The following is a 15,223-nucleotide window of genomic DNA, read 5'->3' on the forward strand; positions in this document are numbered from 1 at the left end:
GAAAGACTGGAGCATCACGAAAATCCATTAATGAACGAAATCTTTGAAGCAAACCACAATACCACATGGACTTCGTCTACTTACCTATCGTCAGTAGGAATACTTCACGAAGATCTTAATAATGTCAATCTAACCTCACCTCCTCAATTCTACATCAAGGCTGTGCCTTGTTCGCATCGAGGATAAAATCTTACGTCTCCAGTATTATATGTTTTTAATGTTTTTTGTATATACGCTAATAATACAATTATATGAACGCTATAATTTCGTAATCTCAATTATAAAGATTATTATCTGTTTATACCTGTATATGTACATACTGTAATTGTACTTTCGATTTCCATTGTTATAAAAAAAAAAAAAACGATTATTGTTAATTGTTAATTTCATGTTTTTATTTTACAGGAAATTTATTGTTATCCTGTTTTCTGTTAGGTTGTTTCCCTTAATATTGTTAATATCAGACCAAGCTCTGTACAACACCGTAAATGTCGTGAGCAAACATTGTTTTTTATACTGTCACTATATTACATTAAATGTATTTTATAAGAACTATTAATTCGTATCGAATTGAAGATGTCAACACTGTTAGAGTTTATTAGTTCAATACGTTTACAGAACTAAAATCAACATATGTTATTGTTTGTTACTAAATATAAAATTGTAATATCTGATAAAAAGAAGTCTCAATAAAGAAAATTGAAATTGAATTGAAAATGTTGCGAATGAAGGAGGAGGCAACATGTCGCACCAGCTGTATGTTGACTTGGTTAACTTGAGGAAAAGAAAGAATGGGTGTTGAATATCGTTCAATGCGAGTGTGCAAAATGTATGTGTTCACTGAATAAATGAAGGGACGAGTGCCAAAAAGAAAGCAATCCACTTCTAGTTTTGCAATTTCTTTCGATAACATAACGGACTTTTCCGGAGAACAGAAATTTTGGAACAGAGCAATTATTGCAGGCTTGGTACAATTCAATTATTTGTAGTCTTAATATAAACTATTTCAATTCTTATTCCTTAATTCCAGGAAATTATTTTTGTGTTGGGTATTCTACCAGAAAATTTGTATTCAAGAACGTTTTACACCCACTTAAAGCTAATGTAAGTTACTATCCGATAAGTGGACACATGATGGATTTATTTAAACCGTTAGGCGATGTTATCGCCTTTTTAAACCTTTTAATTGAAATTGGGTTTTCTTTAATATTAAACGGCTGGGGGCCAAGTAATCTATGGTGTATTTTAGGAAATAAGAATTAAGTGTATTATTATTATAAGCTCAGGTTTTTTGCAACTAGTAATACTTGTACTTTGTATTACATTAATGGAAGAAATAAATAAAAAAATGGCTATTATTATACTCTACATGTGTCAGGGGCTTGATTATTGTTTTATGAAAATATGAAATGAAAAATATTTTCTTTGCAATTTTTTTTTTTGACAATACTTTGTTTTATAAATGTTTTCATATCCCTTTTTCATTTAACAAAAATTAAGCCGAGCTTGTTAGATCCGATTCAAACCCGGGCTCAGAAAAAAAAAACCTGCCTTGAAGTAGTTTATAAAAACCAACTTCTGCTCTGTTCCAGAACTGTTTTTTTTTTATAGATAGATAAAAATCTGTGGATAGGTATTCCATAGATATATATGTGGCCTATTTGGAAAGTTAAGAATAGTTAACAATATTTTTATGTGCTTAAAATATTTTTATTAAATATTTACTTATATAGCATACACTCTTACATAATCAACTTCCAAGGACGGCTGTTCCCATGAAGAATGCCATGCGTTACGTTGTTCACTGAAATGCAGCGGCGCTTTAGGGTTAGTATTAACCCAGGGCTTATTTGGAATTCCATGTGGAAAGTCACCATGTCCACCAGCTGATAGTCCCAAAGTTATGTAAAACTAGAAATACATTAATTCGCATTTAGACGCCTTAAATAATAGAACAGATGAAGTTTACCATATCGTCTAATGGAGCATTATCTCCACCTAAATCCCAAACTTGTTCACGTATGGATTTTTTAAAATCTGTTGCTATTCTACCATATTGATAACCGTCTACGAATAACAGTAACTCGGTAGGCTTCCAAATCAACGAATATACATGAAATGTATTGCCGAAATGTTCTTTTGAACCGTTCACATCATCCAATGTGACATTGGCCATAAAGTCATGTCTTCGTTCGGCTTCTCTTTTAACTATGACACCACCATATAAATGCGAACCATCAATCTCTAGATCACGCCATTTTAACTCTTTGTTTCCACGAACAAATGCTATGCGCATCTCCCCACTCTTATACGCAGCATTTCCGTATTTCATTGCATTTGGTTCCAGCAGAAGTACTGTGAATTTGGAATTCCAATAGAAAAATTATATGCTTGAAATCTAAGGCCACAATGTGTTTCTCCAACTTACGTGGTACTAACCAATCGCCTTTGGGCATTTTCGCCTTAACTTCTATGCGTCCGTATTTAAAATTGAATGAATTTCTGGAGTTTATGCGACCTGATACAATAGGGGGTATATAATAATTGGGTCTACCTTGTAGACTGCATTTATCATACCGGGCGGTGCATCTGAAAGAAAAATCATATTATTTAATCAATATATCGCCTCTCGTATATAGAAAAACCAATTAAAGGAATTCTTAAGATAAAAGACCTCAACAAAAGCTTTCTGCATGTAGAAAGTCTTATACTACAGAAATAAAACTTTTTGCTAAAAACTTTCAAAGACAGAATTTGCCTTAATTTTATTTATTTAAGGAAAATAGAGCTAAATGTCCTGTGTGAGTGTATCCACTTTACTTTTTACTATTCTTGAATTCGATATTCAAACAGAGAAGATGTTATCAAAAATACATTCGAAATCTTTAAGGTTTAAAGTTAGCGGTCTATAAAAAACCGCGCAAAATGCTTTATAAAAATTATTTTATATTAGGAATTTAAACATAAATAATTTTATAAAACAAAAGAGAAGAAGAGACAGAATACCTATCCTACCTATCTATATCTTTCCTACCTATCCTACATATCTATATCTTTCTATACCCATCTCTAATACCTTTAAATGGTAAATGCTGTAGAAAGGTTGCACAAAACTCACCTATTTCCCAAATTCACATAATCTCTATTAACCGCTCCATTATACAACGTTGGTGTTATTTTCAAGATACCATTATCTACATACGCTGTTCCATTGTAAAAAACAAATTCATCATCCGTTGTTCTTATGGGTATTCGTACTTCATTGATCCAACGAGAATCGTCCAGATTATCAAAATTTTCTTCAAACAATAGATCGCCTTTGCAATGTTTATGTTTATTATCTCCATGCGGTAGTTCTGTTTGTGAATCGAAACAATTTTGGGTATTATTCACACGATTTTCATCACCCGAGCTGGGCGATGGTACCGGTGTTGTGGTGGTCGTCGTTGGTGTTGTTGTGGTTGAAGACGTTGTTATTGCCATTATATTGGGATCTCCATTTCGTATTGCAGCAACCGAAAATGGCCCTTGCCTATCACGAAATATAACCCCATCATATTGCATCGCCAGCCAGATGTAGATAACATCGGAATCTGATAGTGAACGTCTGAATTCATGAGTCCATTTGCCATTTTTGGGCATTCCCACTAAACCTGATAATTGACCAGCTTCGAATGAGCTAAAGGCTTTGTTAATATTAACATTAAATGCTACCCATTTGATGTCAGGATCATCTAAAAACAACAAGGAATTACACTTCGTTTTGTGTGTTTTCAATTTCATTAGGAACCTTACTTGGTATCGAGGCACGGAACTTATCATTGAACACTTCTAATTTCACAGTCTCCACAGTGTAGCCATAATTGAATCGTACTCGATTTAAAAGCAATACAACGCCAATAAATAATTGCAAGCTTCTCATTTTGCAAGAAGCGTACATCAATATAACCGTGATCTTAATTGGTTGTTGCTTGAGAAGAGACTGTTTTCTATAGAGCAAAAAAATGGCATAAATGTGCGGATTAATTTCTTGGGATTTCCATCATTGTTATCAGCTAGAGTGTGACTAAGGATGTATTAAGCTGAGTGCGAGAGAGCAAAAATTATACTATCTATGTGCTAGTAGTCGAATAGAATATACCCTAAAAAAGCGAATTAAAAGTCAATATTAGGTGAAAAGAGTATATGGATTCGAAAGCTCTTAGAAATATATTCCTCAAATTGTTCATTAAAACTCTAAAGACACTTTATTATTCATTAAAATGTTATAAGCGTAAATTATAAGCTCACTTCAATCAAAATATTGTTCAAAAATGTTAAGATTAAGAATACTATAAATAATTTTGGAGTAGTCTAAAGTTTTTGGGACCGTCCATGGTAACTGTACTAATTGATAATAAATATATATATTTTTATATATTCGTTGAACTAGTTTTTGAAAAAATTGATTATGTTTATACTTATAAACTTTACAATGTATTAGAGTGAATGTTAGATAATACAATTTTGGTATTAGCTTTTGGGAATCAAGAAGATTTGAATCTATATTGGAACCAAGTTTGTAATCATTATCGCAGTACAAATTATAAATTCCAATTTTCGGTACCTTAAGAAAGTGTATGGGAGCTATTACCATATTCCACATCCATTGCATGCTACAGTTGCTTGTTCTGAGATTGAGATTGTTTAAAACAAGTTTTGAGCGATAATCATAAACTTGATGGTGGTTTTTTTCTTGTTCATACTCTCGAATTTTATTCTGTTTGTTTGTCGTCATTGCTTATCAGTCAAGTTCAATACGGCGTTGTGCGAATACCTACATTTTTTCTCTGGATTGGAATAATGCAAATGTCTTCATTGGTTTTTGGTAAAATACTACTGCTCCTTGTCTTAATTGCAAAGACGTGCTGTTCATATGAAATCCCCAATGTCAAGTTAGAGCAGCTAAATAATGGATTCTCCTTAAGTTTGGACGGTATGTTGAGTATTGAATAAAGGGTAAAGTACCGTAACGTTGTAGTATACATACATTCTCTATGGAATATAGAAAAACATATAATGCTAAGTAAATCTCCTCTTGTTCCTGGTGTTAGCAATCCTTATAAATATTGTCTCTAGTTTAATAATTTATACAAAGGATAACACCGGCTATATTATTATACATTTTACTATATTTTTATTAATTTTTTGTCTATTTATTTATTATATTATTCAGATGAATCTGGTATACGCAAAGTGATCTATTACATCAAAATCAATGATATTTGTCCCGGTTACATGGATATGGTTTTGGAACCAAATCCAAACTGGAAAATCACCCAACCGATGAAAGCATTAAAAGAAAAAGACAAAATAAACGTCTCAATATTAGTGGATTACAATGGGGAAGCTTATAAAGATAATCAATACCTTGTTGTTGGAGAAAATGATAATGTAGCAATGAAAATATCAAAAACAATTTCCTCGAAACTCTGTGGGAGTGAGGAAAAACCACAACCTCCAATAAATACGTGTGAACCTTCACAAACTGTTGTCAAAGATTTAACAAATATTTGCAAAAATCAACTAATTTTTGAAGAGAACTTCAATGACACAGAGTTGGATCTCTCGAAATGGTCTTTTGATGTTCGTAATCTATTGACCGGTCGTATAAACGAAGAATTTGTTTTGTTCGACACTAGGCAAGAGAATGTATTCATCAATGATGGCATCTTAAATATAAAACCCACATTTACCCAAGCCAATGCAAGAATGGCAGCTATTGATTTTGGTACACGTTGTACCCCGGTGGAGAATATAATGAAAGAATGCAAATCAATGACACAATTTCCCTTCACTTATGTTCCACCCATAAATTCTTCGAACATCAATACGAAAAATACATTTCAATTCAAATACGGTAGAGTTGAGATTAAAGCAAAATTACCCAAAGGCAGTTGGTTATTGCCTTGTAAGTATTGCAATGGTATTGTAAATATGTAGCAATTAGTTAATGTGGCTCTTACTTATTTTCAAGATATAACATTGGAAAATTATGGAAGTTTTAATAAAAAACAAATGCGCATTGCATTTGCTCGAGGCAATGAACAACTTTTAACCGACAATCCGATGAAAGATATTGGAGGACGTCGCCTATATGGTGGTCTTGTCAAAAATATTGAACAACATGATACGGATTTTAAAGAACTCTATGCCAGTGAACATTTTGGAAATAATTTTCACATTTATACACTGGTATGGAGCAATAACTCTATATCTGTGTCTGTTGATGGCCGAACATATGGTGAATTTCACAGCAATCTTGATGGTTTTAATGAACAGGTAATTTTTTTTTTTTTTTTTTTTTGGTCCTTCAGGCTTCTCATTACAAAATAATAATTTTTCCTGTTCCAGAACCGATTTTCTCTTGCAAAGCTGGTTCTGGGACAAAGCGTATAAAAGTAATACAATTACAATAGCAAAATTTAATTATAAAAATCAAACATTAATAAGATAAATATCTTTTTCTTTTGCAGTTCTTCATATCCTTGGGTGTCTCTGCAGGAGGTCATCTTGAATTTCCCGACACTTTAGCGGATCCGGAAGTCAAGCCATGGAAAAATACATCACCCAAAGCTATAAGCATCTTTTGGCAAAATATTAAAGATGGGAAATTTAATTGGACCGAAGACAGCCAGACAATGCGTATAGATTACATTAAGGTCTACGCAGTCTGAAATTATCAAAAGTAAATGTGGCAACTGTTATGCAACTTAATGTTAAGCAATATTGTGATATTACTATAACAATATATATCAAATATTATAATAGAAAAATGTTCCATTAATATACATATTATGCGATATAAGGCCTGCACATAAAAAAAATTCTCTTAAAAAACGCAATAAATTAAAAATTAATAATATAAACTAATTTGCATCCAAGTGAGTTGAGCTGAATTGGTGTGAAGAATTAAAAAAATGTTTAATTTTTTAAAAAATATAAATTATTTTGGCTCTCTTTAAAATTAGCAATCTCGAACTCATGTAATTTTTAGGAGAACCACCGATTTATTGCCATGGAACAACCAATTATTTGCTACAAATATTACTATGGTTGCAAATAAATAACTTGTTGTTAAGCAAACAATTATATATTACTTTTTTATTGGCAACCAGACAGCCAATATATTTCATTAGAAATACTTATATCATTTAGTTATCCTAAACATTGCTGTCGAATTTCCATCAAAATGCCTTGTTTTTCGGCATGTAATAGACGTTCTGTCCAGCATTTCTCCCAATCGACAACTACAAGTCGAGCTAAAACTGCTGTACGTCATAGCTCAGACTTTCAAATTCCGAACTATGCCTGTAAACAGGAAATATCTTTTAATCCGTGTTCGGACATTTTCTATACTCGAGGTTTGGCACCAAAAATCCCCGCCAAACCAAAGAAACAACCCCGTTCTAAAGATGAACGAAAAGTCTCCATACCGCCAAGGGAATTAGAACGTCTTAAGACTGCATCCAAAGTGGTGACTATTGAAGAACGTTTGGATGCATTGATGAAACGCGAAGAAGAAGCTAAACGTTTGGAACAGGAAGCCGAGCGTACCAAACAACGTTTTAAAGAAATGGATGAGGCACGTAAAAGACAAGAAGCTGAGCGAAACACGAACCTAGCCGCCGATGAGGGTAATGATCAAATGCGTATACTGGAAAGGGCATTTCTCGCCAAGCACGAACAAGAGGAAGAAGTCAAAAAGGCTAACCGCATTATATTGGAAGCCAAGTGTCATGCTGTGCGTGACGCTCAGGTTCAGGAAAAGACTCAAATACAACGGGAACTGAAGAATCATGAACAACTATTGGAGCGTCAAGTAATAGACAATGCTATAAAGGCACTATCTGAAGAAGATGAAAAATTCAATAAACTGCATGAAAACAAACAAAAGTATGCGGATGAGATTAAAAAACAGCTTCATGAAAGAGAAAATTTACGTTTTCTGGAGGCAGAACGCATTGAAGAGGAATCCCAAATGTTGCGCAAAGCACACGAGGCCATAAAACGCGATGAAGAACGTCGCATGAAAGAATCCCAGGAAAGGCGACGAAAATATCGTGAAGATTTGGCTAAAGTAGTAGAAATGTCTACCCAGTTTCGTAAAATGCTATGGCAACAAGAACGGGAAGCAGAAATGAAAGTAGCCGCCTATATGAAACAGAAGGCGGAACGTTTAAAGGCTTTACACAAGGAAAAAATGCTAGCCAAGCAGGAATTCGAGCGTAAGCAACAACGTATCTATTCACTGGCCGAAAAGATCCTTCAATCCAAATCGGATCGTGAAGAAATGTCTTATCTAAGGGAGCAAGAGAAAATTGAACGGGAATACAGGCGCAAGGAGCGCGAAGCCGTCTTGCGTAAAAAGCAAATTGAAAAGGAGTTGGCCGATGCACGTGAACGACAGATGCAAGAGACCAAACATCGTCAGGCCTTGCAAATTGCCCGTGCCGAACAAGATTTCAATGTACTTATTGAACGTCTTAAAAATGAGGAGGCCAAAGAGAGAAAAGCACAAGAGGAAAGAGATCGCAAGCGTGACATGTATCGCCAGGATATTATTCGTCAAATGGGTGACAATGAAATGCAAAGGCGCCGGTTAAAAGAATTGGAGAAAGCTCAAGCGGATGCTTGGCGTGAGAGTGAAAGGCAACGAGATGCCAATATACGGGCTGTCATAAATGTCAAATTATCAGCTATGCGTGAGGCCTGTTTACCCGAAAAATACATAAAAGATGTAGAGAAACAGTTATCACGCATTGTTGGTGGTGGTCAAGTAACGAAACTGCAATAAACACAACAATTCGAAATGATATTTCAAATGGCAATCACATAAATTCCGAAACTTTATCGTTTCGACGATAAAAAGCATGACTGGAAGACAATTAACGTTAACATTTCATCTTCTAAATATTCCACAAATGTGGTATTCCCCTTTCCACATAGAATACCTTTCTCCCCAAACAACTATTTTTACACTCTCGTGAAAAGGCATTGAGGTCATAAAAAGCTTCCCAAGATAGGTTAGAAGTGAAAACGAGAAGAAAATATGTTAAAAAAGTGAAATTATCTGGAGAATATTTAGAAATGAATATGAACTGTAATCTATAGCGAAGTCTCTCAACAATGGTGGTTATTATCATAACGATAAAGTGTTGGATCCAAATTATTCGAGTAATAAAAAATATATATTTTTATAACGGGGTCATCCTATTTATCTTAAAGATTTACTTCATTGGCATTTATCTTATGGAAACTGATGCCCTTATGGGGAAAAATTAAGTGCTTTATGTCTTTCATATAATTTGAATGAATAAATTAAAAAAAAAACACATTTTACCTCTCCCCAAAAACATATAAGCTTTCAATTTCCATTTATAGATTTTTAATGTATAAAAAAGAGATGCGTTATGAATAGGCCATATTCAAAACTAAATAATTAATAATACATTCATAAATTAAACTAAAATACGATTATAAAAAATTAATTACTAGAGCATAACTAAATTAGATAATCATTAGAGGATAAACACGAAGAAAACTGTCGCTTCGAATCAGCTCAAAATGTTTTGCCATTATTCTTCTTAGAACCATTATTACGGGAATTTTGGCTAGACTTCTTGCGACGTTTCTCCGATGACCAATCAACGTCGTCTTCATCATCACTTCCGGCATTTGTCGTCTGCAGATATGACGAAGATGACGAAGAACTGGCACTGTTACTCTCCTTTGTGGCCAGACGACGGCTAGCAATGCGGCTAGATATACGACCCATACCCATGCACTTTTCCAAGTGGGGAGCAAAACGAGCCGCCGACACAGGCCTATCACAGTTGGGGCAGGTGCAGTCCATTGGTTTCTTAGCGGTGGATATGCCAAATATATCGAAATTCGGCATGTCAACAATGCGAAATGAAGTTTCCGATTCATCTTCATTTACTCCATCCATCGCTGTCAGATTGCCAGTCTTGCGCAAATGGTGAATTTCCAGAAATACACCTACGACGGCATCGTCCAACAGCGACTGATACAAATAGTTGGCAGCCTCATCGAGATTTTTAGGGTCGTTTACAATTTCACGATACGATTTGATAATACTGGCAGTTGAGGTATTCGCATTCTGAGAATTGTTCGATTTTTCGTTGACAGGAACTTTAGATGTTGAGGTTGTTGAATTTGTAGATTTGCTGGAAACAGCAGAATTAGCAGTGCCGGTAGACATCTCCTTGCTCCTAGAGAAAGAAATACACAGCAGGACAGCAGAGCTTCAAGCCGGTACTAAGCAGGGGTGAACGCCGGTAACTTATTTTCAAAAAGTCACAGCCGTTGATGACTTTGAAATCTAAAACATATTGATGCCGCTGAGAATAACTAAATACTTGGCTTGGGGGAAAATACAACACCTGTCATATGTTTATTTACATGTGTATTTAAAAAGTCATAATTTTGATATCCTTGTTAAAATTAATAATTCTTCTTGGCTTCCGCAGCCTTGGCGCCGTTGGAATTTTTTTATACGGCTTGGTTTACAATGACTTTTTTGGCTTTGTTGGTAGTTAGGGTTCACTAGGCGGGAAGTTGTTATCAATTGACAGTTTTCTCAGCTTGTTTTTCTTATTTACAACCCATGGAATGATAAACAATTAAAAACAAAATGCTTCTCACTGAAAAAGATTCCAAATACAAACCATTTGTGGAAAAACTATTGGCACGTTGTCAGGAAATACAAACTGAAAATGAAAGGTTTGTGTTAAGGTAAGAGACTCCCAGCCATAACAAATAATAAGCAAATCCTAAAATTCTCTTTAAATTGTAGAATAAACAATGTCAAGAAAATGATAAGGCGTCGTACAAGAGATGTTGAGATCCTCAAGGCAAGACTTGATAGACACAATGACGGTTGGAGGAGTTTGCCAATGGTTGCTCCACATCCCAAAAGAAAAATAGAACAGAAGCGAGGGCCGAAACCTAAGAATAAGGATATCAACACTAATACTGCAGAAGCTACAACCAAAGAGAAGAAACCAAGAAAACAACGGGTTAAAAAATCGGCAAGTGACGACAAATTAATTACATCGACTGGGCAAGGTATTAACATGACCGCCATGGACATGCAAGATATGTTGTATCAAGAGAGTCAAGCCCAACAGTTGCTTATGATGCAGCAGCGACAAATGAATCTTAAAAATGATCAGTTGCTGTGATTTGCATAGATGGATTTGTAAACATTAGTATTAAGTAGTGGTATTAATATAAGATAGCAATAACAGCATTTAAAAAGCTTGTATTTAAAGTATTTTATTTGTTAGCAAGATAGTATCTTTCTTAACTATAGTTCTACGTACAAATATTTCCCTCTAAATACAGTCTAACAAATTTGATTCGTACGGTACTAAAATCTTTGGTACACATATTTCCATTCCGAACCACTCTACTTATGTTTATTGGAATAGGTCAACATATGATTGAAAACACATTTAGCATTTACTAGAATCCCCGTTATAGACCGTTTTCTTACATACGTTATCTTTTTTCAAAATGAGTCATTCTGAAAAGAACTAATAAATTGTGAATCTCCTTATTAACTAAAATAGATTGTGAACCTTATCTCAAAATCAACAAAAGAAACCTCAAGATATACTAACATTTCCCAAAACAATATAGGCACTTTTCCGCTTCAATGGAGTGCAATGTGATCATTCCGCATTCCATTTTGAATATATTTGTATACATTTAAAAGCTTCTTTTACAAATTTTATTATAGACAGTGAGAAGTGAACTTAAATTACAAACTATAAAATCTACATCCCTAACGGGCCCGAAAGACGACAAGCATAACAATCAAATTCCATATTGCAGATACAACCAACATCTATTCAGCTTGTCTTAAACGTGCCAATCGTTGAGTCAACTCATCTTGTTCCTGTGATACTTGTGTGGAGGCTCCAATTGTCGATGATTGAACACCGCTGGGCAGTTCCATATTTAGTTCCAGACTGAAATCAAACAAATTTGTGTTTTAAATAACCAAAACAAAAAAATAACAAACTTTTTAAATACATACCCAGCTTCGTCAGCCACTTGTTGCAATAGATTATCAACATCACCTTGTGGCACTGAGGTTGTTGTGGTATCGGACATGGTATTTTCCATAACAGAACTTTGAACATCCAAATCCTCGAATTGCTGTTCGAATTTCTCCATCAAGGAGGATATCTTTTCTAAATTCATTCCCTTCATGGCAGCATCCATGGCCTTTACAACACCAGCCATAGAGCCAGTTACTTTACGTGTAGTCAATGCAGACTGGACACGACTAGCGACGGCATCAACTCTTGCACTCATTCGCAAGTAATTAACTGCCTGGTTTTTCTGTCGTATTGCATTTTCGGCGTGTATTCGAGCCACATCCATATTACCCTTTTGTATGGCCTTCTTGGCTTTGGCCTTTTCGAGTTTTTCTTCCTTCTCACATTTTTTGCTATTGCGTTCCAGCTCCTTCACAGCAAATTTTAAATTGAATAAATGTTCTAAATGAGTTGCAAGAAAAATACGAGAAAATAACAGTAAATTATTCCGTCTAAATTAAGGAAGTGGTGCCACATACTTTCCATTTGTTGCGACGACATTTCGTTCCCCAGTTTGATAGTTTTTTAGAAATAAGAAAAGAAGAAAAATTTATTTGTTTTTAATCTACAAATGTTGTTTTTAACTAAAACGTCCTTGTTTTCTTGTAAATTGCCTCATCAATGAATCACTTCAGAGATGTGTAGGTCGATTAAACGGCTGTCAAAGGTGCTTTCATCATCACAGCTGATAGTAAAATTCTCTGTCAATAAATAGGTATGTACCCATGGTACAATAAATTCAAGGTAGGGCAGAACTACCATATGGTTTCAATTTTTTTATTTTTCTGGCTTAATATGTCAACTTCATTTGTTTATGTGTGCATATTCTTTTCAATAATAAAAAAATTGTTCAGAAAATATTCAAATTCGGGTGTTTTCAAAATGCTTATTGCAACATATGCATCGACAAAGTCTACAGTTTATGTCGCGAAATAAACCATAAGAGATATATAGAACATGATTTTGAAAAGAAATGTTGACCTTTCATTCAGTTTTCGCGGTTTTCAATTATTTGTTCAAAATTAATGCAACAAGTTGTTTGATTTTTTATTGTTTTGATACTAATTCTGACATTACAAGCCAAACAGGTAGACCTCTATACTTGCATTTTTTTTAAAGTTGACCTACCTTCTCTTCGTTGTACCATGTATGTACCATGGTACAATGATATCAAGGTAGGGCTTTTCTTGGCTTAATATGTCATCTCTATTTGTTTATGTATGTGTTTTCTTTTCAATAACAAAAAATTTGTTCAGAAAATATTCAAATTCTTCTGCCATGCTATGTACGATTACTTTTCTAGTAAAAATTATTTAGTAAAATTTGCTGAGAAAATTTTTTCTCATAAACAAATGAAACCAAACTTGCAATTTATGTAGTGAAAAATAAGAAAAATAAATTATTTAATAGCCTAATAAAATATTAAATGCAAGGTGAAATTATTTATTTATTTAATTAAGAAGGTAAAAGGTAATCATATGTTCACAATTTTCTTAAAATTATTCATTTGACAACATCTCATTGTCAAAATGTACATTAAAAATGCATTGTACTTACAAAAATCTAAGATGAGAGTCTGTTTTCTATGCCGTGAAATTTGACAAGGTAAATTACAGAAAATGCAGACATGGGTGTGCCTTTTTGAAATGACTTTACCTTCTTTCACCATGACTATAATCTGAAAAATAATTAAAATTTTTACAGTATTGCTTGAAAAATTTTTACATTGGTCATAATTAATCTGTTTTTCAATCAATTGATTTTACTGAGTAAGTTTTTCCAGTAAAATTTTGCAAAACTCTTAGTAACTCATCGTTCAAAATTGCTCAACTGTAAAAATTGTTATGGAACAATATTTTGTACAAAATATTACAAAACATTGGATTATTGTTCATACCTAATGTTATAAACATGGTAGAACTCATGGTATTTGAAAAGACATTAAAAAATTGTTGACATATCAATGTTCCCAAGCGTTGATGCATCTACCTGTATTTTTCTACCATGGTAGAACTAAGAAGATAAAGCCATGCACATGGTAAATTACAGAACATGCAGAAAAGGGAATGCTGAGGTTACCGTTATTTCCTTGTACTATGGTTGTAAACTCAAAATACAAATGTTGGCAATTTTGGACAAATATGGCCAAACGTTTTGAGACCAATTGTTGAATTCACGAAATACAATTGCCTATTTTAAAACAAATCCGATAGAAAATGTGGTTTAAATCTTGAAAATACCGAAAATCCGCAGATATTGATGCATTTTTTTTAACAAACCCGATAGTAAGTGTTTCCTAAATCGTAAAAATCCCAATATATATACAATGTTATGCCACAAGACTCAGAATTTAAATATCAAAGACAAAACTCGTCGTATCAAATACATTGTCGACGAAATATTTTCAAGCCCAATGTTGGATATTTTTTGATCTGTTGCCTAACAGCAAGAATGAAAAATTTATTACTACGATAACCGATTTTCCCCTTTAGAGATTATTATAATTATGGTCATTACACAAAGACTCAGTATCGTCGAATAAATGGAATGGAATTATTTCTATCGAGAAACTCAAAACTTTAAGTTTTCCACCAGACAGAGGGTAAAAGTATAGTATGTCCTTTGAACCGAAGCGAATGTATAAGGTATAGTTGAAAATCTCTGATAAAGTCGTGGTGCATACATTATATGAATTTTAGTTAATGAACTGAAGGTATCGCCTAAAAGTATGTCCCTGAAAATAGTAAAGATAAAAATAAAAAGCCACTATATATACATATGGTATTAACATGAAGTGAAAAGAAACGTCAAGATACAAAATTTGCATTCAGAATCATAATTTTAGTACATTTTATTATTTATTGCTATTTAGTACTTTTAGGTACAAGTTTTTATACTTACTGTACGTAGACACCTAATTACGCCAGAAGAGACCTCAAGCTTACTTAAGGCCCTATTACACATTTTGTCTGGCACAGAAATGTATATCGAAACAAAATTTCAAAACTAGTAGATTCTTGTAGGTTCTGGAACAGAGCAACAAATAGTAGAAG

The 15,223-nt window shown here is 33.7% G+C and overlaps 6 protein-coding genes across 8 annotated transcripts; 3 read left to right on the forward strand and 3 right to left on the reverse strand.

The window, feature by feature from the left end:
• The first annotated feature begins 964 nt into the window (after nt 1–964).
• LOC101888722 (gram-negative bacteria-binding protein 2) lies at nt 965–6,912 on the forward strand. 3 transcript variants are annotated; one of them, XM_059129321.1, is made up of 4 exons: nt 965–1,104; nt 5,216–5,950; nt 6,017–6,321; nt 6,516–6,912. In XM_059129321.1, exons 2-4 carry the CDS (start codon nt 5,278–5,280, stop codon nt 6,714–6,716), a joined length of 1,179 nt encoding a protein of 392 aa, XP_058985304.1. In that variant the 5' UTR covers nt 965–1,104; nt 5,216–5,277; the 3' UTR covers nt 6,717–6,912. The 3 variants fall into 3 exon arrangements, with proteins under 3 accessions (XP_058985304.1, XP_005187612.2, XP_011294178.2); XM_005187555.4 differs by lacking the exon at nt 965–1,104 and adding an exon at nt 4,774–4,975; XM_011295876.3 differs by lacking the exon at nt 965–1,104 and adding an exon at nt 4,858–4,998.
• On the reverse strand, nt 1,559–4,019 carry LOC101888903 (gram-negative bacteria-binding protein 1). Its single transcript, XM_005187556.4, has 5 exons — nt 3,796–4,019; nt 3,119–3,734; nt 2,429–2,589; nt 1,970–2,355; nt 1,559–1,911 (listed from the first exon to the last, which is right to left on the reverse strand). The coding sequence occupies exons 1-5, from the start codon at nt 3,938–3,940 to the stop codon at nt 1,726–1,728; spliced, it is 1,494 nt and encodes a 497-aa protein (XP_005187613.2). The 5' UTR covers nt 3,941–4,019; the 3' UTR covers nt 1,559–1,725.
• A 238-nt stretch (nt 6,913–7,150) lies between the features above and the next one.
• Nucleotides 7,151–9,374, forward strand: LOC101890334 (cilia- and flagella-associated protein 45). The gene has a single exon (XM_005187565.3). The coding sequence runs from the start codon at nt 7,232–7,234 to the stop codon at nt 8,834–8,836; it is 1,605 nt and encodes a 534-aa protein (XP_005187622.2). The 5' UTR covers nt 7,151–7,231; the 3' UTR covers nt 8,837–9,374.
• Nucleotides 9,375–9,404: 30 nt separating this feature from the next.
• On the reverse strand, nt 9,405–10,320 carry Sgf11 (SAGA-associated factor 11 homolog). Its single transcript, NM_001286874.1, is given in 1 exon segment — nt 9,405–10,320. A coding segment is annotated over 1 exon segment (663 nt). The 5' UTR covers nt 10,265–10,320; the 3' UTR covers nt 9,405–9,601.
• A 221-nt stretch (nt 10,321–10,541) lies between these two features.
• On the forward strand, nt 10,542–11,329 carry LOC101887857 (uncharacterized). Its single transcript, XM_005187550.4, has 2 exons — nt 10,542–10,797; nt 10,859–11,329. Exons 1-2 carry the CDS (start codon nt 10,697–10,699, stop codon nt 11,244–11,246), a joined length of 489 nt encoding a protein of 162 aa, XP_005187607.1. The 5' UTR covers nt 10,542–10,696; the 3' UTR covers nt 11,247–11,329.
• A 381-nt stretch (nt 11,330–11,710) lies between these two features.
• Nucleotides 11,711–12,810, reverse strand: LOC101888025 (charged multivesicular body protein 1b). The gene is made up of 3 exons (XM_005187551.4): nt 12,650–12,810; nt 12,107–12,572; nt 11,711–12,038 (listed from the first exon to the last, which is right to left on the reverse strand). The coding sequence occupies exons 1-3, from the start codon at nt 12,669–12,671 to the stop codon at nt 11,915–11,917; spliced, it is 612 nt and encodes a 203-aa protein (XP_005187608.1). The 5' UTR covers nt 12,672–12,810; the 3' UTR covers nt 11,711–11,914.
• Nucleotides 12,811–15,223: the final 2,413 nt, after the last annotated feature.

This window comes from Musca domestica, unplaced genomic scaffold, assembly GCF_030504385.1.
Source record: "Musca domestica strain aabys unplaced genomic scaffold, Musca_domestica.polishedcontigs.V.1.1 6, whole genome shotgun sequence".
Lineage (NCBI taxonomy): Eukaryota > Metazoa > Arthropoda > Insecta > Diptera > Muscidae > Musca > Musca domestica.

What these genes read in the sequence shown, in the direction of transcription:
- LOC101888025 (XM_005187551.4), bottom strand. Translation starts at nt 12,671, where the DNA reads ATGTCGTCGCAACAAATGGAAA. An exon ending in GTCGTCGCAACAAATGGAAA is followed by an intron (nt 12,573 to 12,649) that starts GTATGTGGCACC and finishes CAACTCATTTAG; the next exon opens with AACATTTATTCAATTTAAAA. An exon ending in CAAGTGGCTGACGAAGCTGG is followed by an intron (nt 12,039 to 12,106) that starts GTATGTATTTAA and finishes GTTTGATTTCAG; the next exon opens with TCTGGAACTAAATATGGAAC.
- LOC101888903 (XM_005187556.4), bottom strand. Translation starts at nt 3,940, where the DNA reads ATGTACGCTTCTTGCAAAATGAGAAGCTTGCAATTATTTATTGGCGTT. An exon ending in TATGTGAATTTGGGAAATAG is followed by an intron (nt 2,590 to 3,118) that starts GTGAGTTTTGTG and finishes TTTTTCTTTCAG; the next exon opens with ATGCACCGCCCGGTATGATA. An exon ending in AGGCGATTGGTTAGTACCAC is followed by an intron (nt 2,356 to 2,428) that starts GTAAGTTGGAGA and finishes CCAAATTCACAG; the next exon opens with TACTTCTGCTGGAACCAAAT.
- LOC101890334 (XM_005187565.3), top strand. Translation starts at nt 7,232, where the DNA reads ATGCCTTGTTTTTCGGCATGTAATAGACGTTCTGTCCAGCATTTCTCC.
- LOC101887857 (XM_005187550.4), top strand. Translation starts at nt 10,697, where the DNA reads ATGCTTCTCACTGAAAAAGATTCCAAATACAAACCATTTGTGGAAAAA. An exon ending in AATGAAAGGTTTGTGTTAAG is followed by an intron (nt 10,798 to 10,858) that starts GTAAGAGACTCC and finishes TTTAAATTGTAG; the next exon opens with AATAAACAATGTCAAGAAAA.
- LOC101888722 (XM_005187555.4), top strand. Translation starts at nt 4,843, where the DNA reads ATGCAAATGTCTTCATTGGTTTTTGGTAAAATACTACTGCTCCTTGTC. An exon ending in ATTCTCCTTAAGTTTGGACG is followed by an intron (nt 4,976 to 5,215) that starts GTATGTTGAGTA and finishes TATATTATTCAG; the next exon opens with ATGAATCTGGTATACGCAAA. An exon ending in TTGATGGTTTTAATGAACAG is followed by an intron (nt 6,322 to 6,515) that starts GTAATTTTTTTT and finishes TTTCTTTTGCAG; the next exon opens with TTCTTCATATCCTTGGGTGT.